At 63.8% G+C, this 20,921-nt stretch overlaps 1 protein-coding gene across 5 annotated transcripts in view; it reads right to left on the reverse strand.

Annotated features, from left to right (window-relative positions):
* The window catches only part of RBM19 (RNA binding motif protein 19), a 148,874-nt gene that overhangs the window by 35,802 nt on the left and 92,151 nt on the right, over positions 1-20,921 (reverse strand). For all 5 annotated transcript variants that reach the window (XM_042909844.1, XM_042909840.1, XM_042909843.1 and 2 more), the window contains exons 22-23: positions 20,799-20,904; positions 8,313-8,433 (exon numbers count right to left, since the gene is read on the reverse strand). In XM_042909844.1, coding sequence (XP_042765778.1) covers positions 8,313-8,433; positions 20,799-20,904 — 227 coding nt within the window. The remainder of the gene's footprint in view (positions 1-8,312; positions 8,434-20,798; positions 20,905-20,921) is intronic.

A 20,921-nucleotide genomic window follows, 5' to 3' on the forward strand; every position in this document is an offset into this window, starting at 1 on the left:
GACGATGCAGCCGTAAGAACCCTGGGAACAAATGGACGCGGCCGTGTGCCAAACACGCTTTATTGGCGAAACAGGCCGCAGGCTGGAAGGGGGCTGTAGTTTGCAGCCGCTGCCCTACCCGGACTGGGAGACCAGCTCCGATAAAGCGGGGATAACTTGGGATTTATTAGGGGCTTCTGTGGCTACAGGGCATGGTGAAATAGGCTTATCTGTTCTGCAGTGTGCAAAGCTGTGTGCCCTCCGGCAGTTCACTAGACCTCTCTGGGTCGCAGTCTGCACCTCGGAAAGATGAGAACGTCACTTCCCTCTCCAGGGAGGCGGGAGGCCCAAAGGGGACTGCACGCCCGAAATCCCTTAGCAGTGCTCCCCGCCTGGTATGAGTCCTCCGCCGGCTCTCTCCCCTCCTCTTCTCTTGCACCTGACTTGGTCGTTACTAAGAAGCCGCATGGCTGCCTCCTTCAGAGCGGTGGGGTGTCGAGGTTCAAGGTGGGGAAGAGCTGGCTTCAGGCCAAGCGGGGCTCGGGTGCTGGCTGCACACCTGGCCACCGTCCGTCCAGCCTTCCTGTGCCCGGGCTTCCCTCCCACGGGGTGACAGTGAGGAGGAACCGAGTGGCCTCCTGCACGGGGCCGAGTGCCTACTAGATGCTCGGTTAGGAGGGGCTGTTCGCTGCTCATTCATGCACCCGTGCCAGATGCAGGGCCAAGGCAGGGGATGCGGAGAGGGCCCTGAGCCTGGGGACGGAGCCTCTCGGGGAGAAAGCACATCGGACAATTGCACACGTGAACCCAAAGCGGCAGGAAGGCGAGGTGAGGGGCGGGATGGGGGAATTGAGAAGAGAAGGGGCATCGCGTCCAGGGGGAATTTCAGACGCTCTGGCGGAGACCTGAGGGCGACGCGGGGTGGGGGTCAGGCTGCCAGGACGAGGGCACCAGCAGTCAGGCTCCTTCCCTGCCTGGTCCCCCGACTGCAGGGGGTGCGGGGGCAGCATGTGCTAAGGGCTAGTGACCCACCCGGACAGGCACCCGTCTGCACCCGGAGAGAGCAGATCTCCCACCCCGGCCGGGCCGGGCTCGGGCGGGCGGGGGGAGGCACGGCTGCCAGCCGCTTGCCATGCCGGTCATGTCTGCGCTCCCGGCTCCGGAGGTGAAAGGTGCAGCCGCTAACCACAGCCCATCAGTCCTCCCAGCTGGAATAAGGCAACGGCGGGAAGCGGAGCCACGCTCCCGGCCCAATAAAAGCCTGTTTGCCCGGGCCTCCCTGGCTGCGCGGGCTCCGAAACAGAGGGTTCTGCGGGCGGATTGCTTCTCTACCATTATATTCTCTCGGTGCCGCTCGCGGGTACCGCGGCCTGCCGAGGCCCTGAAAGCTTCTCGATGCCTGGACCCTGCTGGTTTGTAACACGCTCGGGAAGAAAAGGGCCCAGCCAGTGGCCGACTTTCCTCCTCCTTCCCTCCTCGCGCTCTCTTTTCACCCTCCCACAAGCAAGGCGCGGAAGAATGGCACTTCACCTGCTGGGGGGTGGTGGGGGCTGCTGCGAGGTGGAGAGGGGAGAGCCGGTTCTGGGCCGGGAGGGGAGGCAAGGCAGGGGCGAGGGGGAGGGCGGCTCTGTGCAGAAGGGCCGTCTCGCTATTCCCTCCCAAAGCACCTCCGTCCGGCGTCAAGGCCTTTGCAGACTCAGGGCAACTTTTCCGAGGCCTTTCAAAGACCTGCCCTTCGCTGCTCAATCCGATGGGTATTTGGTAGGTGCCACCTGGGCACTGAAAACAGGATACCCGGCTGTCTTACAGGGACCTCGGAGAGGACGCAGGCTTCCATGTGGTGGGGAAGCTGGGGGTTTAAAACCAGCTGCCAATACAGGGGCCTAGGCAAGCGGCGAGCACCAGACCGGGCACCGAGCACGTTCAGTTCCCACAGCTGCAGTGGAAGGCAAGGCGTTACCAACACCTTTTCCCCCGGCGAGGAGCCCTCCTCCTCCTCTCGCTCCTCCTCCTCTCCCTCCTTGCCTCCCTCTTCCTCCTCCCTCCTCTTCCTCCTCCCCCTCTTCCTCTCCCTCCTCCCCTCCTCTTCTCCCCTCCCTCCTCCTCCCCCCTCCTCCTTCGCTTCCTCTTCCCCCCTCATCCCCTCCCTCCTCCTCCTCTCCCTCCTTATCCTCCTCTCCCTCCTCCTCTTCTGCCTCTCCCCTCCTCCCCCTCCTCTCCCTTCTCCCCCTCCTCCTCTCCCTCATCCTCCTCCCTCCTCTTCCTCCTCCCCACCCTTCTCCCCTCTCTCCTCCTTCTTCTTCTCTCCTCTCTTCCTCCTCTCCCTCCTCCCCTCTCCTCCTCCCCCCTCCTCCTCCGCTTCCTCCTCCCCCCTCCTCCTCTCCCTCCTTGCCTCCCTCATCCTCCTCCCTCCTCTTCTTCCTCCCCCTCCTCCTCCCCTCTCTCCTCCTCCTCTCCCTCCTCCCTTCCCTCCTCCTCCTCTCTCCTCACCTCCCTCCCCCTCCCTCCTCCTCCTCTCCCTCCTTGCCTCCCTCATCCTCCTCCCTCCTCTTCCTCCTCCCCCCTCCTCCTCTGCTTCCTCCCCCCTCCCTTCCTCTTCTCCCCTCTCTCCTCCTCCCCTCCCTCCTCCTCCTCGATGCTACTGTGCAAATGCCCTGTCCTGAATGCTGCCCACGTGTTGGGCATACTCTCTCTCTCTGCCACACACATGTGCCCACGTGCACACGCTCGGTATCGCCCAGGCTTATAAAAACCGGGGCTCTTCTTCTCTATTCTCTCCTCCCGTGGCCGGGCCTGACTGCAGCGTAAGGTCAACGAGGTGCTCCTGGCGGCGCAGAGAGGGGAGACATTTGTCACACGCTCACCTGTGCCAGGGGCCCCCCCAGGCACGTTACAGGCGTCAACTCCCTCGGCCCAAATGAGGTGGGCACCCTACTCCCACTGTACAGATGAGAAAGCTGAGGCCCGAGGGTCTCGCCTGAGCTCCCAGAGCAGGGATGGGGACGCGGCCCGGAGTAAACGGAAGGGTGCACACCTGCTGACGGGAAGACGCCCGACTCGGCCGCTAGCAACGGGGTGCCCCTCGGGCAAGTTATCTCCGTGCCTCAGTTTCCTCATGTGCAAAACAGAAGGTAACGACGGTATTGAGCTCCCAGGATTCGGCAGGATTAATACCTGTGAATAATTCCACAGGCAGCTCCTGGCAGGGAGTAAGACTTAACAGATGAAAGTTGTTACCGCGGTAATAATAATCATGAGTGCCATCTAACCCGAACCGCGCATGGAGCTGTCCACCTTGACCTAGGCTCATCGGGGACTCATGGCTGGAGAGGGGGCCGGCTGCAAGGGCTGGGAAGCTCTCAGTTCGCCAGCAGGCTGTGTGCCTGGCCCGGCTGAATGGCTGAGACGCCTGCCTGTCGTTCCCTGGCCCACATTCCGCAGGGAGCCCTTTGTCGCAGCCTCGGGGCTCGGGCTGGGCAAACGGGGCCGGGGCCTCCACCTGAGGTCTGTGTGCCTTCCTGGCAGAGCTCGGCGCGGAGAGAGGAAACTGGGCATGGGTGCCACCTGCCCTTGGAGTCTGCCAGGGCCCTAGAAGCGCCGAACAAGGCAGATTTCGACACAATGAGCTGGGTACTTTTCGCCACAGGGAAGGGGCAGAGTGGGGAACAGGGTCCAGCCAGGAGAGCAGGAGGCCAGCGGCCCTATTCTGAACGCTCAGGGGGTTCCTGAAGAGATCGGGCGGACAATGGGGTGGGCGGGTGAGAGGGACGCACGACTCCAGAGCACCTGTTGTGCACACACTTGTCTACCCCCCTTCCCCAGGGTCCATTGACGGAGCCGTCAGCCCGGGTTCGGGGCGCTTCGGCCTGACTGTGTGAGTTTGAGCCCGGCTTCCCCCGTTTGCTGCCTGCGTGACCCCGGGCAAGTTACTTCATCTCGTCCCTTCATCTGTAAAGTGGGCAGACAAGCGGCCTCTGCCTCCCGGGAGTGTGGCTGAAGAAACCCAAAGAGGCAGCTCCCGCTGCTTTTGTTATTCTGTGCATCATCTTCACAACAATTTTAGGAGCGACGTCTTTGTCGGCCTGGTTTGTCTGTTTGTAAAAGGGGAAACGGAAGCCCACAGGGCACAGGGACTCCTCCCTGGACACCCAGCCGGGAAGCAGCAGGATCTGGGTCCCGTTGATGACAAGGTCAACGCTCCTTCTCCTTAAAGCCAACCTTTTAGGGACCAGGACCTTACAGAAAATCGGACGACAGATCCTCTTGCCAAAGGGGTGTGGGCGCACGTGCACGCCCCCCGGGGGACGTTTCTGGGTGTTCACAGCCCCTCTGAGGCCAGCCCCAGACTAGGATCCACGAAGACAAGGTTTCATGGATCCTAGGGTACAAATCCCTGTCTCTTATCTTGCTGTGTTCTGGAGAGCTTTCTTTTGTTTTAAGAGGATTATCATGTGTTTCTTTGGGAAAGAGTGCTGTGAAACACGACTGGGAATTACTCTCAGGCTCTCTGTCCCCCAAACTCGCAGCCTGCCTTCCTGCCGCCTCTTCACGACCCAGACGGGTGAGGCCAGTGTGGAGGGTTGCCACGTGGCCGCGAGAGACCCTTCCAGACCGGATACTCCCGCCCCTCACCCCGGCCGCACGCCCTGGTGTTTGTGGGCACCACACGTATTCTCTGGTGCCGCCAGATCCATTCTCTGTCCTGCTGTCCCCCGGAAGGTGTCCCTGGGGGACCTGGCCCTCTGGCTTTACAAAGGGAATGGGCCAGTGGGAGACCCGGGGGAGAGTAGAGGTGGGAAGAAGGAGGGGCCGCAGGCATTTCCCACCCCAGCTCCCTACCTGCTTTGTTCTCTGGCACTGGCTGTGTCCCTCTATACTAGGGGACTAGGTGGCTGTCTGCATCGTTTCCTCCCTCTGCCCCTGCAGGCCCTGGGGACGGGACGACGGGGGAGTGGCAGGTGTGTGGGGTCGGGGGAGTTGCTCACCTCTGGCCCCTGCCCACACCTCCGCATTACAGGCTCTTCCTGCCAGTCCTTGGGGTAAATTCTGTTCCCTGGTGGGACCCTGCCCGTCTACCCTCAGTGCTGGGCGGGGGGCTGGTAGCACTGACTTCCACATGCTCGGTTAGCTCAGAGTCGATGACCCCTTCCGGAACCTGCGAGGACAGTGTTCCTCCAGGAACAAAGGGGGTCTAAACACAGAGCTTGGCTGACCCTCAAAACTGACCTCAGGGGCCTCATATCACCTTTGCGCTTGAGCCCCCTCACCTGTAAGTGGGCACACCGTGCCACGCACCCCACACGGCTTTCTATGAGGACGCACTGTGTCAACACCAAAGGGCCTTATGCCATTTTCCATCACGATCTATCACTCACCCCCTCCATTTCTGGAAGGGACCCTGGAGATTCTATGTTCAGGGTCTGGATGAATCCGGATGAAGGCAGCCGTGCAGTAAATGCTCACACACCCCACATCTAATAAAGGCCCCAAGCTTCTGGAAAATGGCATTGGCTAGTATCGGGCAGCACGGGACGGCCGGGTGGGGTGGGAGGCTCCACAGCCGGCCTGCTGTTCAAATCGGCCACTCTCCAGCTGCATGACCACGGGGGATGCCTCAGTTTCCCTGTCTGCAAAACGGAGCCAGCAGGGCCTCGAGCGGCTGCAGCTCCGGGAGGAAACACGAGGCCACGCAGGTCACAGACTGAGGGCGCGCCCCCTGGCGCAGAGCGAGTCCTTAATAAACGGCAGGGGTCACACGTCACCCCGATGCTAGCTTGGTCTCAGTTCTCCCGTCCGTAAAACGGGGCGAATCGTGCCCATCTCGTGGGGTTGTTGGGGAACTGATGGCAAGAATCGTACGAACCAGCTGCAGCCTCCAACTGCTGCCAGGACCGCGCCTGCCCCTGTGCGGGCCGCGGGGGCAGCCGATACTCGGAGACGTCAGACCCTGCAGAAACGCTTGTGGCCGAGGCTTTCCGCTGGGGTGAGGCGATAATGCTGTCTTCGGAACTCAATTTATTGAAGGGGGCTTCTCTCCCACGCAGGGCAGAACTGCTGAGCCTGCACTCTGCCGGCCCTGGGGGCGGGCGGCGGGGAGGACCGGGGAGAGTCCCTTACACAAACATTTGCCGACGGGTGCATTTGGGCCTGTCAATGGCTGTCGATAAGGACGGGTTCCCTTTCTGCGCGTCAGGATTTGGGGCCTTATTGAGTCGTAAGCTGGGGACTGTGTGCTCAGTCCTGATTCCCTCCAGCTGCTCGTTCGCCCCTGCTCGTATATTCCCCAGCCTCAGACTGAGGGCCCGGCACACAGCGTGCCCGGCAACGGGGGGCCCAGCCACGAACCCGAGGACCCAGTCTGCATGCCAGGGAAGGTATCAGTCCGGTGAGGATAAAAACCAAAAGAAAGAAACTATCGCATGGCAGGGAAGGAGAGGAACAGAGGGAGGGGCCATGACTGATACCTGAGAAGGAGGCAGACGGAGGGAGGGCTTCCCGGGGGAGGTGTCATTTGAGCTGGGCCTTAATGGCTGAATAGGCACCGCCTGATTCAAAACCACTGGAGGGCCAGGCATCGTGAGCAGAGGGGAGAACACATGGGAAGTCACAGAACACCATGTGGCGTGTGGGGAGGGTCGGTGGGCTGGGAAAAGGCCACCGGAGCAGGCAGGGGCGTGTTCTGAAGGGTCTGGCAGCCTGGGCTTCAGTCCCAGCTCGGAGTTCTTAGCACACTTGACCGGGCTGTAGTCTCGCATCCCCGAAACGCTGCTCGGGAGCCCCGCTTGCTAACGCAGAGTAAGACAGATGAGGCCCAACCGGAAAACTCACGGCCCTGTATGGGCCACCTCCTCCCTGGGTTCTCCTAAGCTGAGCATGACTTTGTTCTGGCTCCAGGCTCCATCCCTACACGGACGAGCGGGGGAAGGGTGGGCTGTGTAGCCAACACCCCCCCAGACTGCCCCCAGGTGACACCACCGGGCAGTGGGGACGGGTGAGGGGGGCAGTGGCAGGGGCTCGGGCGAACTGGTCCATCCAGGAAAGTCCCCGAGAGCCATGAACCTGCCGGTTGTCCCTGGGACCTCTGGGCAGAGGAAGGCAGGCCGCCACCTGAGACCTGGCGGCAGCCAGGGTGGGGGCCACGGGGGAGGCCACGGAGCCCCTTCGCCAAGCCCAGCTCTCCCAGGCCGGCAGGAGGAAGGGACGCGTTCCCTGCTCGCTGGGGCTGCTTCCTGAACACCCGTCACTGAGCCACCAGGATCCTAAGGTAGGAGGCTCGCAGCTGCCCCTTTCTGGCCTGGCCTTGAACGCGCTTCTGAGATGGTGGGAGAGGAAGGAGATGGGATGCGGGCTCAAAGGTCCCTCGACTGCCCGAGTGTGGGGGTGTGCACTGGTGGGGGGGATGGTTGGGGACCGGGGGATGGCCCGGTTCTTGGGGCTTTCCCTCATCCCCTCCTGACTCCCCAGCAACCTGCTGGAGAAGGTGAGGCCCCTTGTGAGCCAGCCCCCCACGCTCTTCACTTCATCTGTTCCGAACACGCCGGCCCTCCCCATTTCTCCATGTGCCAAGCTCAAGGTCCCCGCTGCTCAGGCAGCCCTTTTGTGGGCACGAATGTCACCTCTGCAGGAGGCCTTTCCAGACCACCCGCTCAAGCAAGGTGCCGGCCTCTTCCGCTCGGACCCACGGCCCGGCTAGGCCACAGCCACATCACTAGCCCCAGGACACAACCGGTGAGTAGTTTTGGGGGACGGACTGAGCGATCGGCGAGGACGCGTGATGCCACAAAGGTGTGTGAGCGGTGGCGTCACGACCTGAGACCATCAGGCCCCTGGCAGAGAGTACACGGCCCTCAAACCAAGTAACTGAGCAGAGTCGGGCTAAAAGGCGGCAGGGGGTGGGGGCTTCAGGGGAGGGACCCCCCCAGGCTGGCGGCCGGGACGCGGACAGAAAGTGCCAGGCAGAGAGGGCTATAGATGGGGGGCAGTGCCAGCCGGTCAGCCCGCAGAAACCCAGCAAAAGGGAAAGCGGACGGGGATGATGGGACTGGGAGGTGATAAACGTCCTGACCCCAGGCTCTTCCTCTCCCCAGTTTCCTGCCAGGCCTCTCGATGACCCAGCCCAACCAGAAACCGAAGGGCACGGAGACTAGCGACGCTGTCCACACGGGTCGGCCTCCCGGTGCGGAACGAGGACAGGAGGCCGGGCAGCAGCTCGGGGGACAGCTGGGGGGGCGCCCAGCATGCACTGGGAGGGAGACGGGGTACCCTGCTGCACGCGGCCCATCCCGTCCCGGCCAGGGCGAGGGCAGTCCCCTCGGGAGCCCCGGCACACTTACCGTGGAAACGCTCGGCCGTCTTCCGCCTCAGGGCTGGCAGGCTCACTTCGGAATCGGCCCACTCCAGCACCAGCCTCCGGCCGTACAGGTGGGTGCTGTGGCACAGGGCATGGAAGGCTCTCTGCGGGGGGGCAAGAGCAGGAAACCGAAATGTGAGTTAGCTGAGACCCACCTGCAGACGCCCCATCCTGCCCCCCTCTTGCCCGCCACCGCCTCAAGCTCGAAGGCCAGGTTCTGGCCCTTGTGACACCTGCTCTCCGGCCAGGGTGTGGGAGCTCTTGGCCACTTGATTCGATTAGTGGGTTATGTTCCCAGGGAGAGAGCTGCCAGTGACCGTGCCGTCGATATATCTGCCGTCCGGGCCTGTAGTTGGTGCCTGGGCCGGCACCTTCTTCTTTCCCATGCCATGTCCATGACCCCATTAGCTGGCTCACCTCCCACCACGCCGTCAGGGGCACCGCCCGAGACAGCCGAGCCCTGCCTGGCTATGGTGACAGCCAGGCAGGCCCCTCACCATCGCCTGGTGGCTCTGTCCTTCGCTAACCCCCGCGGATTCTGTCCCCCACCTCTCTCTGCTGCCCTCGGCCAGGCCCTCGGGCCCTCAGACGGCCTCCGCCCTCTCGGGCGCCGGCTCCTTCTCCCGGCTCGGCAGCCCCGTCCTCCTCCCAGCCTTCCCCCCACTTCTGGTGTTCGTGCTTTATTGAGACTCGATCCACACGTCACCCATCTGAAGCATAAGGTTCCCCACCCTCGGCCTTCCGAAGGAAACCCCACCCTCGTGAGCGGCCACACCACCCCTCGCCCCGGCCCCCGGCCCGCAGCAAGCACCAGTCTGCTTTCCGGCTCTTTGGATCTGCCTGTTCTGGACATTTCATACAAACGGAACCATGCGGTACTGGTGAGTTCCGTCCTAAATGGCGCCGGGGCCCAAGCTAAGTGGAGACTCGCGGGGCCGGGGTGGGGGGGGGGGGGGGGCGCTCTTCCTGAAGCACTCCCGTGGTACACGAGAGGCCAGGCGCTTGGCCTCTGGAGCCACCTTGCCCGGGCAGGTGGGCACGCTTCCAGAGACTGGGCGCGTTGATGAATCTCACCGGCCTCGGTGTTCAAATCCATGAAGCGGGAATGTCAACGGCGTGCCAATCTAAGGGTTCTAGAGGAGGCGAGGAGGAGTTTTAACACGGAAGGCACTTCGAACGGCGTGGGGGCACGCAGTCAGTGCTCAAGAGATGCTAGCTCTCCTCGTGGGCGTGCCGTTGACTGCAGGCTTATCACACCTGCAATTGCCTTCTCTCAGCAGAGGGGCCTCGGGTCAGCAGTGGGTGCGCGTCAGCCCCGGAAGCCACGGTGGCTAGCGGTGGGCACCTTCGTCTCTGCTTCTGGGCTGTGGCAGCACCACGAGGCACCAGGAGGGGCCGTGGGGCCTGTCCCTCTTGCTTCCTCCGTGCTGCGGGGAGGCAGCGTGTGACCGGGAGGGCTCTGCTCCGCAACCGGTCCGGACTCGGGCCCTCAGCTGCAGCGCGACTCTTACAGGCTGGACCACGTTCTCCCAGACGAGAGCGGTCGGCATCCAAACCCCTGGGGCCTCAGGTCGTGACCTTGTTTGGAGATCGGGTCTTTGCAGATGTAGTCAAGTTAAGACGAGCACACGCTGGAGAGGACGGGCCCTTTAACCTACCCTGACTGTGTCCTCGGAAGAGACGCACGGTAAGCGCCCCGCGGGGACAGAGGCCGCCGAATGCCGCTGTCGCCGGAAGCCAGGGGAGAGCGGTGGGGAACAGACCTCCCTCAGGAGGGACCAAACACTCTTGGCCCCTCGAGCCTGGGGACTCCTGGCCTTGAGAATTGGGAGCCGAGAAATTTCGGTCGGTTGTGTTTCCGCGGTACTTTGCGACGGCAGCCGCGGGGACCTCGGGTGAGCCGAGTGCCCCACGATAGCCTCGGTCTCCTCATCTGGACAACGGGGGGGGTGAATGTGTGGGATCACCACGCAGCAAGCCCGTGGGTGGCACACAGCTGACCACCCCCGCACGACCCACCTTGAGACGCGTGAGCGGGAGGCAGATGGGACACGCATCTTTTTAAAACGAGACACGTGGCGGGATTGGGCAAAAAACACTGTTCTCAGACCCGCCTTTCCGAGAAAGGCCAGGTGCAGGCAACTTTTCCTCCCCCCCCAACTTTTTTTTTTTTTCACTTTAATTTAAAAAAACTCTTTCTGACTGCCAGCGGAGCCTCTGCGTTTTTTTCCATGTGGATATAAAAATGCATCTGGAATCCGAGCCGAAATGGCCCATTCAGAGCTTTAAAACACACGCGTGCTCAGCTGGCGCGGCAGAGAAACAGCCTGACTGGGGGTGCCGGGGGTTTGAAGACGGGGGAGAGGAGTCAGTCGGGAGTCTGGTGTGGCGGGTACTCCGGCCCGGCGCCGGGGTCCCTGAGGAGCCGCGGTCCCGGGGACACGGGCGGGAGGGAGCGGCCACGAGGCAGCATCTGGTGGCAGCCGGGAGCCGCGGCGAGGACAGGGGAGCAGAGCCCGGGAGGCGGGCCCGGGCGAGAGGCCCTGACCCCGGCCTCCCTCTCTCCGTGCGGCCATCAGCCTGGCGTTTCCTTCCTGCCCCCGGAGCCCCGTTCCTGTGCCACACAGAGCCCGGAGGGGTCTCCACTCACCACAGGAGTTGCTAAGAACTCCCTCTCCTGGCCTCCCTCCGACATCAACCCTTCCAAATGCTCATCTCCTCTTTCGAAGGGCTTCTGACGGCAGGAGGGGAGGTGGCACAGCCACTGAGATGGGGGGCTCTGGGCCTGGGCGACTTCGGTTCAAATCCGAGCGAGCTGTGTGAGCTGGGGCAGGCCGCTTAACGTCTCTGGGACGCATTTCCTCGAGAGGCGGCAGCAAAGAACGGATAGGAGTCCGTGGACTGTGAAGTCTAGCCCTTACAACACCACCGTGGGCTGTCGTTCCTATTACTGCCCTCGGTTCCCCCGAGGCCACCAAAGAGCAGGAATAACATCCAGCGGGACACAAAAGCTCTTGTGCGTTTGGCGTCGGGAGTGCAGTGGGTGGTTCCCCCAAAACAGCAGGACCACCCTCCCGAGTTCCAGTCCCTTCTGGTCAATAGGAGACCAGGCCGCTTTCCTCAGTGCCCGCTGCGTTGGTGGTGACAGTGACTCGAGGCTAAGATCGGCCTTGGACAGTCAGTCCAGGCCTCACGGGGCTTTCAGGTGAGCGCAGGGGAAGGCGCTGAGGAACGCGGAAGGTTCCAGGCACAGCAGAAGGGAACTGCGGCCCTGGCCTCTCTGGCCTGGGCCTGCCAGCAGCTTCCTCCCTGGCCTGTGTGCCTCCTGAGACCCACGCTGCCTTCCCCGTGAGAGTTCTGAACCTCGGCTGTGGTTCTGAACCTCAGGGCCTTGTCCATCCTGGGGCACCCAGGGGTCTCGGGAGGAAGCGGGGAGTTACATGTTCCTGGCCGTGTGCTTCTCTCCAAATCCAGCTTCTTTCTGCTGCCTGTTTCCTTCCCTTGGGAGGAAAGGGCCGCCTTCGTCCCATGGATTATGGATCTCCTGGGTTAGAACTCGGAGCCCACGACCACAACCTACTCATCAGAACGAACATTACTCTCCCGTTGCAACGAAAGGAATACAGAGGCACGGGCCGAGGTCTGCGTGCGCGTCAACCGCCTTCTTGTTTTTCCTTTCAGACTCCGTGCACTCCGTCCCTGGGCCTTTGTAACAACACCCGCCCTGGCCTCGGAAGAGCTCCCTCGTCACAGCCGCCTCGGTGGCGGCCCAGCACAGGCCCCGCTCGCCTCACACGGACTGCCACCGGGCACCCTCCCCACGCCCTGCACACACGGCTTCCATTGCGGCACCTGCCCCGTTAACGTGTGCCGGCCTCCGCGGCTCAGCCTTGAACCTTAGAGGCGAGGCCTCTCTCCCTGCTGCCCCTAGTACAGTGCTCGGGGCAAAGTGTGCTCAGGAGATCGAGTAGCTCCCCCTTCTCCGCAGGGGATACGTTCTAGGACCCCAGTGGGTGCCCGAACCCACAGACGGTACCGAACCCCATCTACGCTGTACTTTTCCTGCACACACACACCTGTGGTAAAGTTTAACTTCTAAATCAGGCGTGTGATGCGGCGTGAGGCCACGCGGCCCGAGGAGGAGGGCCATCTGCTTCCGGGCCACGGTTGATCGTGGGTAACGAACCACGGGAAGGGAAACCGTGGATGGGGGGTGGGGGTGGGGCTGCTGTATTCACAGAGCCGTATTCAAGTTGGTCCTGGCTAGAGACGGTGGGCTGGCTTAAATAACCCGCCGTGGTCCCTCCACGTCCCTACGATACAGACCACGAAGACGCAGGAGCGAGGAGTGTGGCGTCTCCAGCTGCCACATGCCCGGGACGGCCCGCCTTGCGGTTAGGACGAGACCTGGTGCGGACACGCTCTTGGGTCTGGCAACGGGGAGGGGAAGGCCTGCTCCCGACGTGTATGACTCTGGGGCCCTGGGGCACGGGAGCAGGTGCCCAAGCCACCAGGACCCGGGAGACCGCAGATCACCCACTCGGCTCACTGTGCAACTCTAAGGGTGCGTTCACTTGTCCGGGAGCAGAATGCCATAGAAGGGGGGGCCTCTGCCCTCCGGAGCCACTTCCTGCCATCCTCTGTGGCAACAGGGCTGGCCGCTCCTACTCCTCTATCGGCCCCCACTCTCCGTGCTTTTGCAGGCCACTCCCACGGACCGTGTAACTCGGGCTCTTGCCCTCTGGCTTCCGCGTAGGTGATGCCCGGAGTCCTGGAGGGAGGGAGGAAGGGAGTGGGGGTGCCGTTCCCCTGCCCCCTCCCGCCAGGACTACAGCTCCTGCCGGCGGCCCCTCCCCTCTCACCGGTCCCCCAGCCCTACTTATTCCTCCATAAATCTCTCCTAGACCATCGGGGGTGGGGTGTCTGCCGACCCGGGGGGCTGCCCGAAGTGCCTCTGCCTCGACCCAGGGCAGACGGGCCTCGCGCTCCAGACAGCAGGTCTCAGGGCCTGGCCCCGCTCCGAGAGTTGAGGCCCACCGAGGAGAGCTCGGGCAGGGCCGGCTGGGGTGCGGGCTGGCTCCCGCCGTCATCTGGTCCCTGGCTCGGCTGTCCCAGAATCACCCCCCTTTGATCTCTGACCCGAGCCACCAACTGTGGGCACCGAGAGCCCCAGCCTCCACCGCCTCTTCTGCGGACGGAGCGGGGAGTGACTGATCAGGCCTGGCAGCCATCTTTCCAGAACAGGGAAGACGCTGGAAGGCTGCCAGCGCGGCGCTGGCCTGACCTTTCTGCAGCTCTCCCTGGAGACACAACTCCTCTTCGCGGCAACAAAAGTCCACACGATGCCCTTGGTGGGAGGCGCCGTCCCAAGGGCGGTGGCTCCCGGGCCGGGCTGAGGACGGGACTCCTGTCTTCGTAAGTCCAGGCACTCGTCGGCCCCTCCTGCCCCGTGTCTCGCAGAGGGGGGAGGGCTGCAGCAGGCGTCAGAGCCACCTGAGCGCGGACAACGCCAGCCTGCGCCAGGCCATCTGTGCCCCCAATGCCTGGAGTAAGCGTGACCTGGGCCAGCCAAGAATGACCACGTGTGCCCAGGGGCACGGGACTGAGTGGAGGGAACGGAGGCCCGGGGCCCTGGCTGGGGCTGGTGGGGGCCAGGCTCCTCCCGTCTGCTGAGACGGCTGAAAACCGGGGGCTGTGCTTCTGGGAGGAGGGCCTGCCGCGCCGGGATGTTCGCTGTCTTTCGGTGCAGCGTCCTGTGCTCTGAGGCACAGAACCGTCCCGTCCCTGCCTGACGGCTCCCACAATCCCAGAAGCAAGCTCTCAGGAGGTCGTGCCAGCTGCTTCGGGCCTCCACGGGGGAGGAGTGGGGTGGCGGCCGGGCCCGGGAGGAGCACTGGGTGATCGGCCGTGGGGCCCCACTCAGCGCCTCGGGCCATTTCCATTTAAGATACCATGGAGCTGAGGACGAGTTTCTAAGAGAAACACCCGGGGCCCCAGTTCCGGGCGGTTGTGCCTCCATCTCTCAAATAGACGTGTCTCCTTCCTTTCCTGCCTTCATCCACTCAGCTCCTCCCAATTCTAGTCGACAGTCCCCGGGGGACCCGCCAGGAACCAACGCTACGCGAGGGGACCCAGAGGTGAGGCACCACCTCTGCCCTCTGGAGGGGCGAAAGAGCCACCGGGAGAGAACCAATGCCGCCAGGTCGCCGACGGTCAGAAACGATAAGGCGAGGGGGCGGCGTGGGCTGGTAACGGCCCTGGGCTCCAGGTGGGGCCCTGCTGCTTTCTGGCTTTGTGACCGGACGAGGACTTCTTTGGGTCTCTACTCTGTCAGCTGCAAAACAGGGGCACTTGGACCTCCCGCGGCTGCCGAGAAGAGTAAGTAGGACAGCCAGCGCCCGGGGCACGGGAAGCGCCTGGGTCCTCGCACCTGCTGTTGCCATCGGCAGTGAAGTCACCAGAGGAGCTCCTGGAGGGGAGAAAGGTGTCCCACTCAGCCGGGCTCGTCGCCTTTCCCTGGCAATGTGTTCCGAGCGCCTGGTGAATCTGACGTGAGGACACTAGCACCCTAGGTCTTCTCGCGTGGGCAGAGGCCCGGAGGGAGGGACAGGCTGAGCCGAGGGGCACCGCATGGCACCGCTTATGCCCTGGTGACGACGAAGGATGCACGCCTGCTAGTCTGAGGAGAGTGTGGCTTGCCCCCACCCCCCGGCTTCTCAGCCCACAAATGTGTCGGCTGAGCCTGAATCCCGGCCTTGAAATGCAAGGCTCAGGATTCAAATATACTTCCCACCCCCGCCTCCACTCCTGGGCCCCAACGATGGGAACTAGGAAAACCTTGCTAACGAAACACAGGAAAGAACCCGCGTGCGCGTGAGTATGTGCGTGTAGCACGCGTGCCCGAACAGAAAGGTGGGGACCAAAGCCCGGCTCCCTAACGTTTCTGGAGACGAGCAACCTCTACCAGGCTTCAGACCGCAGCAGCCCCACCCCACGGGGCCCGAGCACACCCGGCAGCCGCCCCTTCTTTGGCGCTGTGTGCCACAGCCTGGGCCTAGCCCTGATCTCCACACTTGCCTCCAGGGCCAGTATCATTTCCGACACAGGGACAGACGAGTAACCTGGGCTTCGGGGACGTGACGCCCCTTCTCAGTGTTCGCGGCCTCCTCGCTCCCAGGGGGCGCTGGCCCCTGCGGACCCTGCCGTGCTCCCACGGGCCCCACGGAAACTGCCCGACTCCCTGCTTACCCTCGATGAAGCAAGCGCGTGTTGAGCTCACACCAGTGGTGATCTGACGGCGGTCACCGTTTACGGGGCGGGCAAGATGGCCCGGCCCTGTGCTGGCCCCGCCGGGTGCCGGCCAAGGAGGCGTCCCTGCCTTGAGAGGCTCCGTCTGGCCCCCTCACGGTCCCCCTCTCTCCGCCACGGGTCTGATTTCGGCAGAGCTCTCGAGGAGACAGCACGGGCGGGGCCGGGCCCGGGCCCCGTGTCCATGTCGCAACCCCCCCCCCCCCCCCCCAGCACCGTGCAGAAGCAGGAACCGGGAAGGGACGCGTTAACCGGTGCGACCCCACAATTAAAGCTGCGGCTGTTTACCACGGTGAGAACAGCTCTGCCTGCCAACGCCAGCCGCCATCACGTCTCCCTACTGCCGGCTCCCCCCAAGTGTTTATTTAAGCCAACACATTGCTCTGCTAATTGGATAACATTCCACGTGAAAATAGACCTTTTAAAACAACAGCAGCGGCGGCAAATAAAAACAGCCACAACTGCAAAAGTACAAAGGCGCGGCGGGCTCGGGGAGGGGAAATTAAAGGCGCCTGCATGGGGAAAAAAATTAATATTCCGGTTTCCGGGCTGAGAGTCTATCCTTCCCATCCCTTCTCTTCCAGGCTGGCCTTGCTTTCCTCCTGCAGGACCAGCCTGCTCTGCGCAAAGCGGGAGGTGGGGGCAGCTGCTAAACAGAAGCCCGGTGGCTACCGGTGGCCTCTCTGGGGCCAGGCTGCTTCGGGCTCGGGAGGGCTGGACTCGTGCGCTCATGGGTCCGATGCCGGGGCGCTCACTCTTCTGGGCGTGCTCCCCAGAGATGCTCCAGCCCCTCCCCCTGAAATGGCTCTAATCCGTGAGTCGTCCTCTCCCCTGGGTGCTGGGGTGGGCAGTGGCGGGCATGCTGGGGACAGGAGGGGCCGGCACTCAGCTCAAGCGAACGAGCAGACGAGGCGGGGAGCGCCCTGGACGCACGGGCTGTGGCAGCCGGTCAGCACGCAGGGTTGCCCAGCTCTGCCCGGTTCTGGCTGCATGACCCCGGCTGACCGACGTCACCGCTCTGAGCCTCAGTTTCCAATGCCACCTACGACTCACCTCCTAGAGTCCCGGGAGGACAAGACGTGACAAACGCAAACGCCCAGCAGCCAAAGACAGGCTTCTAGAAGTTGACGGTTTTGATCACCGCCAAGATGCTGCCCTTCCGGAAACATCAGGGCCCAGAGAGCCACGGGGGCACCTGAGACAGGGAGACAGCCGTGCACATAAGTGCAGACCCAGGCCACCCGGGGAAAGACCACTGCATTTGGGATGGCTTGCGTCCTTGACTTCCTCGTCAGCCTCTGTCCTGCCCCCCTCTACCTCGAGGGAGTAGGTTCTTTGGAAGACATCGCCTCACCACCCCCGGAGTTTTAGGGAACACGGGCACTTTCAGAGGGCCTAGGACTCCGAGGGCTGACAAACGACCTAGGAAGGGGGAACGTGCCAGCTCACCGAGGCCGTGATGAGGGAGACGGGTCTCCTCCAGCTTAGCGCCTTGGCCCCGGGGGCCAGAGCCAGGCTTCGCAGGGATCGGTCCACGGGGCTCTGCAGCGGCTGCATGGACAGAGCTCGGCGGCCGTGCGGAGACCGGGAGGGACTCATGCAAATCTCCTGCCCGATTCCCGGGGCCGCTGCAGGTTGGGATGAGACAGTGCGCGTGTGGTGTATATATCACGTACAAAAGCCGGTGCGGTCGGTCGCAGGGGCCTCTGACTATTGTCATCAGTTGCCTGGTTACCCTGAGCTCTGCCACGACAGCCTCTGCGGAGCCTCGTGCTAGGATTCTCTTCACGGTTTGGGGGTGTGCGCTTGCCCCAGAGGGGCCTGACGGATGACAAAGTCCCTGATGATGCACGGGCGGGGGGAAGGCAGTGTCGTGGAGGAAGGTCAGAGGACACAGGGTGCAGGGGTGCAGGGTGCAGGGACGGCGCAGATGGGCGGGCTGCCGAGGGGCTGCCTCGAGAGGCAGACCGGGGCTAATTCTCACCTCGGCCAGCTGGTGGAGGGGGCTGGCTGATGCCGGGGAAGGAGCACTGTCCTGGGAGCCAACGTATCTGGGTCCCGGCCCCCGGCCAGAGACTATCAGTTTCTCCACTGCTTCCCAGACTCAACACGGAACGCCCAGCTGTCCGTTACCCTCTCCCTTCTCCCTTCTCCCCTGGTACCAACCCCCCCATTTCACCCTCCCCTCCCTTCCTCCTTTCCTCCCATCTGAGCACGGCCCGGGGCCCCCAGGAGAGGCTCTGATGCCAGGTTCCCGGGTGGCCGATGCCAAGAGTGACGCCTTCCATCCCCACGGAGGGTGTCCTGCCGGGCAGTGGGAGTGAACCCCTCGCGAGGGGTGCAGGTGGGTCAGGCAGGGATCAGTCAAGCTCCGGAAAGGCTTCTGAAGGAGGACTCCTCCTTCCCCAAGTGCTTCCGAAAGAGGACGGCCACTTAGGGGGAGCCCGCCAGAGGGATGGGGGTGAGGCGCGTCCCCCCGGCACTCCCACCAATTCCTTCTGTGGGAGTAAAGGTCTCGGGGTGCTCTCCTTGGCGTCTCCTCGTGGCCTTGCACCCCGTCTTCAGACTCACGCCCCGCCCCGAGCCGGCTCGACACGTGCGGCAGTCAGAACCGCGTTCGTCGGCCTGCAGTGCGCGCGGCCCCCTGGGTCAGTGGCGGGTGCTGACCGTGCCACTCGGAAGACAATGAAGTTCTCCAGACAGACACGGAGAAGGAGAGGGAGGCACAGCTTCCCCGGGAGGCAAAGAGAGCAACGGGAGGCGTGCGGGGAAGGCGCGCTCCTGCTGGGTCCACGCCGTGTGGAGGGCCGGCTCGCACGCTGGCGGGCACGCGGGGCCCCGGTCCTCATGCGCCCAGAGGAAGGGCTGTGGCGGGGACGCAGGAGCCCAGCCGCTGCCTGTGGGAGGCGAGGGGCAGAGGGGCCAACCCCTGAGGGGCCGCGGGCTGAGTCCCTGCTGTCCTCGGCCGCCCTTTCTCCGCCTGGAGGCCAGAGCGGAAGGCAGGGAAGGGACGGAGGGAGAGGAGCCACCTCCGTGACTCCCCGGGCGCCGTGCCGGCCTTCGGAAGTCACGTCTGCGGCCCGGCTCTGGGGCCGAGCGCCGCCCCGTCTACCTGAGGCGCCCCTCCTGCCCCGGAGATCCCGGGGAACGAAACTGCCACCGACCGCGTCCCGGCAATGCGGCCATTGACGCTGGAGGCTGGGAGCCCACGCCGGGTCTGAGCCTCCAGCCCCAGGAGCCACATCGGTTGTGACATCAGCCCCAGCCCTGGAGAGAGGCCGCCGTGTGCAAGGGACACGCCCTCCAGCTGGGGGACTCCGACGCCTTTTCTCTCGGCTCCGTCCTACCCCTCCTCCTTCTGAGAGCATCTCCCTTGTCACCACCGCCACCCTCCTCCTCCCGGGGCCAGCGCCACTCCGAGGACATCGCCCCCACCCAAACCTCACGACAGCTTGGGGAGGAAAATCCTCTCGCCGTCTCGTAAACGTCGCGGAAGCTGAAACACGCAGAACGTGAGTCAGTCGCTTGCCCGAGGTCCCTCGGCAGACAGGGGCAGCACCAGGGTCCCGACTCAGGCCGTCTGGCTTCAGAGTCTGTCCTCCACCAACGAGCCCCCTCATCAGAGGTCTCTCTTGGGGGTGAGGGGCGAACCCCCTGCTCTTTCTTCCCTGGTCACAATCTCACACGGGAACCCTGAGAGCAAACAGGCGACCAGAGCTCTGTACCCTCACCGCCCAACCCCCCAGAGGCCCCCCCAACAGGGTTAGGGTTAGGCAGGCTGGGGAGGAAACACTGCCCTGCACTTCCCTTCCCTCTGTCTGGGGTGAAGACACCCCGGCTCTCGACGGAGCAGGGCCGGTGGGAAGGGGGAAGAAATAACTCACTTGTCTCCAGCACTATGGGCCAGGGTTTCATGCGCACCGTCAGATGAGGAAACTGAGGCACGGGGCAGGGCTAGGGGAGCCCAGCTGCCGGCAGGAAGGTGCCCTGGACGGCTCCCCTCGTGGCTCCCCTCTGAGCGCATGCGGGTCCCCCCGCCCCCGCCCCCCAGAGGTGCCCGCGTGCCGCACGCAGGGGGTGACGCCGTGGACAGGAGGCAAGGGAAAGGCTGCCAGCCGAGAAGAAAGGAGAGCAGATGTCCGGACAAACGCGGCCACGTGTGGACAAAACAGGCACTTGAGTTCAAGACGCTGAGACAAAGGTGGCTGGCGAGGCTCCCTGAGGTCCCGGGAGGGCCCTCCGTGCCTGTGCGTGTTCCCAGGGCCCACAAAGGCCGCAGCTGTGTCCCCGAGATGTCACCTCCGGCTCCGCCCACTGGGCCTCTGGCAATGGCAGCTCGCTAAAGGCCGACGGGTGTGATTCTAACAAATAACTCTGCTTTTCCCAGGGAGGTCTCGTGAGAAGCAGAGGGGGTCCCAGTGTGGGTGAGGCCCGCCCGTCGCTTTCCCCGGACCCTTGACGAGAGGGGAGGCCGACAGAGGGAGAAACGCGCAGGCTCGTGAGGGAGCCCTGGGGATTCAGTGGCCGCGAACACAGCCAGACCCCCCCGACCACACAGCCTGTGCTCCCACATCTGCTGCCGGGCTGGGCCCGGCACCCACCCCGGCCGCGCTGCGCCCGGCCCAGATCGCGACAGGCGCCTTGCTTCAGAAACGAGAGGCGTTCTGCCTCCTAGGAGAATTCTGGAGAATTCTGTACCTGTGCCTCTGCACAGCAGCCCCTGCCTGGGCAGACCTTCCGGCAGGCCCCGGCCACAAGTGGGAAGATGAGGACAAGACACGTGTCCCCGTGGGAGCCTCCTCTCCCAGGGCCGCCCCCGTGGACCCTGCCTTCGGGGGGCGCTCGCAGCCAGGAACTCTGGCTGACCTGGGGAGGCCTGGGAAACCCACTCGCTCCCCCACTTTGTATCCCAGGTTCCTGCTTCTGTCACGTGAGCGGGCGAGGGAGGGAGGGAGGGAGGGGGACACAGGTCTGCCCCCTCCTCCAAACAAAACCCAGGGTCTTGCCTTCCCAGGGAGTTGCACAGATTGGCGGGGTCAGGGAAAGACCAGGAAAACCCCACGGGGCAGGGACATGCCCACATCCGTTAAGGCGTTTCGCTGCTTCTACAAGGGGCCCGGAAGGCAGGTGGGAGAGTGGGGGGGGGGGGGCACTGTCTCACCTTTGCATCCTGCTTCGTGAGGAAGTCCACGAAGCCGAACCCTCGGTGCGAGCCTGTCCCGCTCATCTTCTTCGGCAAGCGGACGGTCTTCAGCTCCCCGAAGGTGCTAGAGACAGAGGGCAA

Source organism: Panthera leo, chromosome D3, assembly GCF_018350215.1.
Source record: "Panthera leo isolate Ple1 chromosome D3, P.leo_Ple1_pat1.1, whole genome shotgun sequence".
Lineage (NCBI taxonomy): Eukaryota > Metazoa > Chordata > Mammalia > Carnivora > Felidae > Panthera > Panthera leo.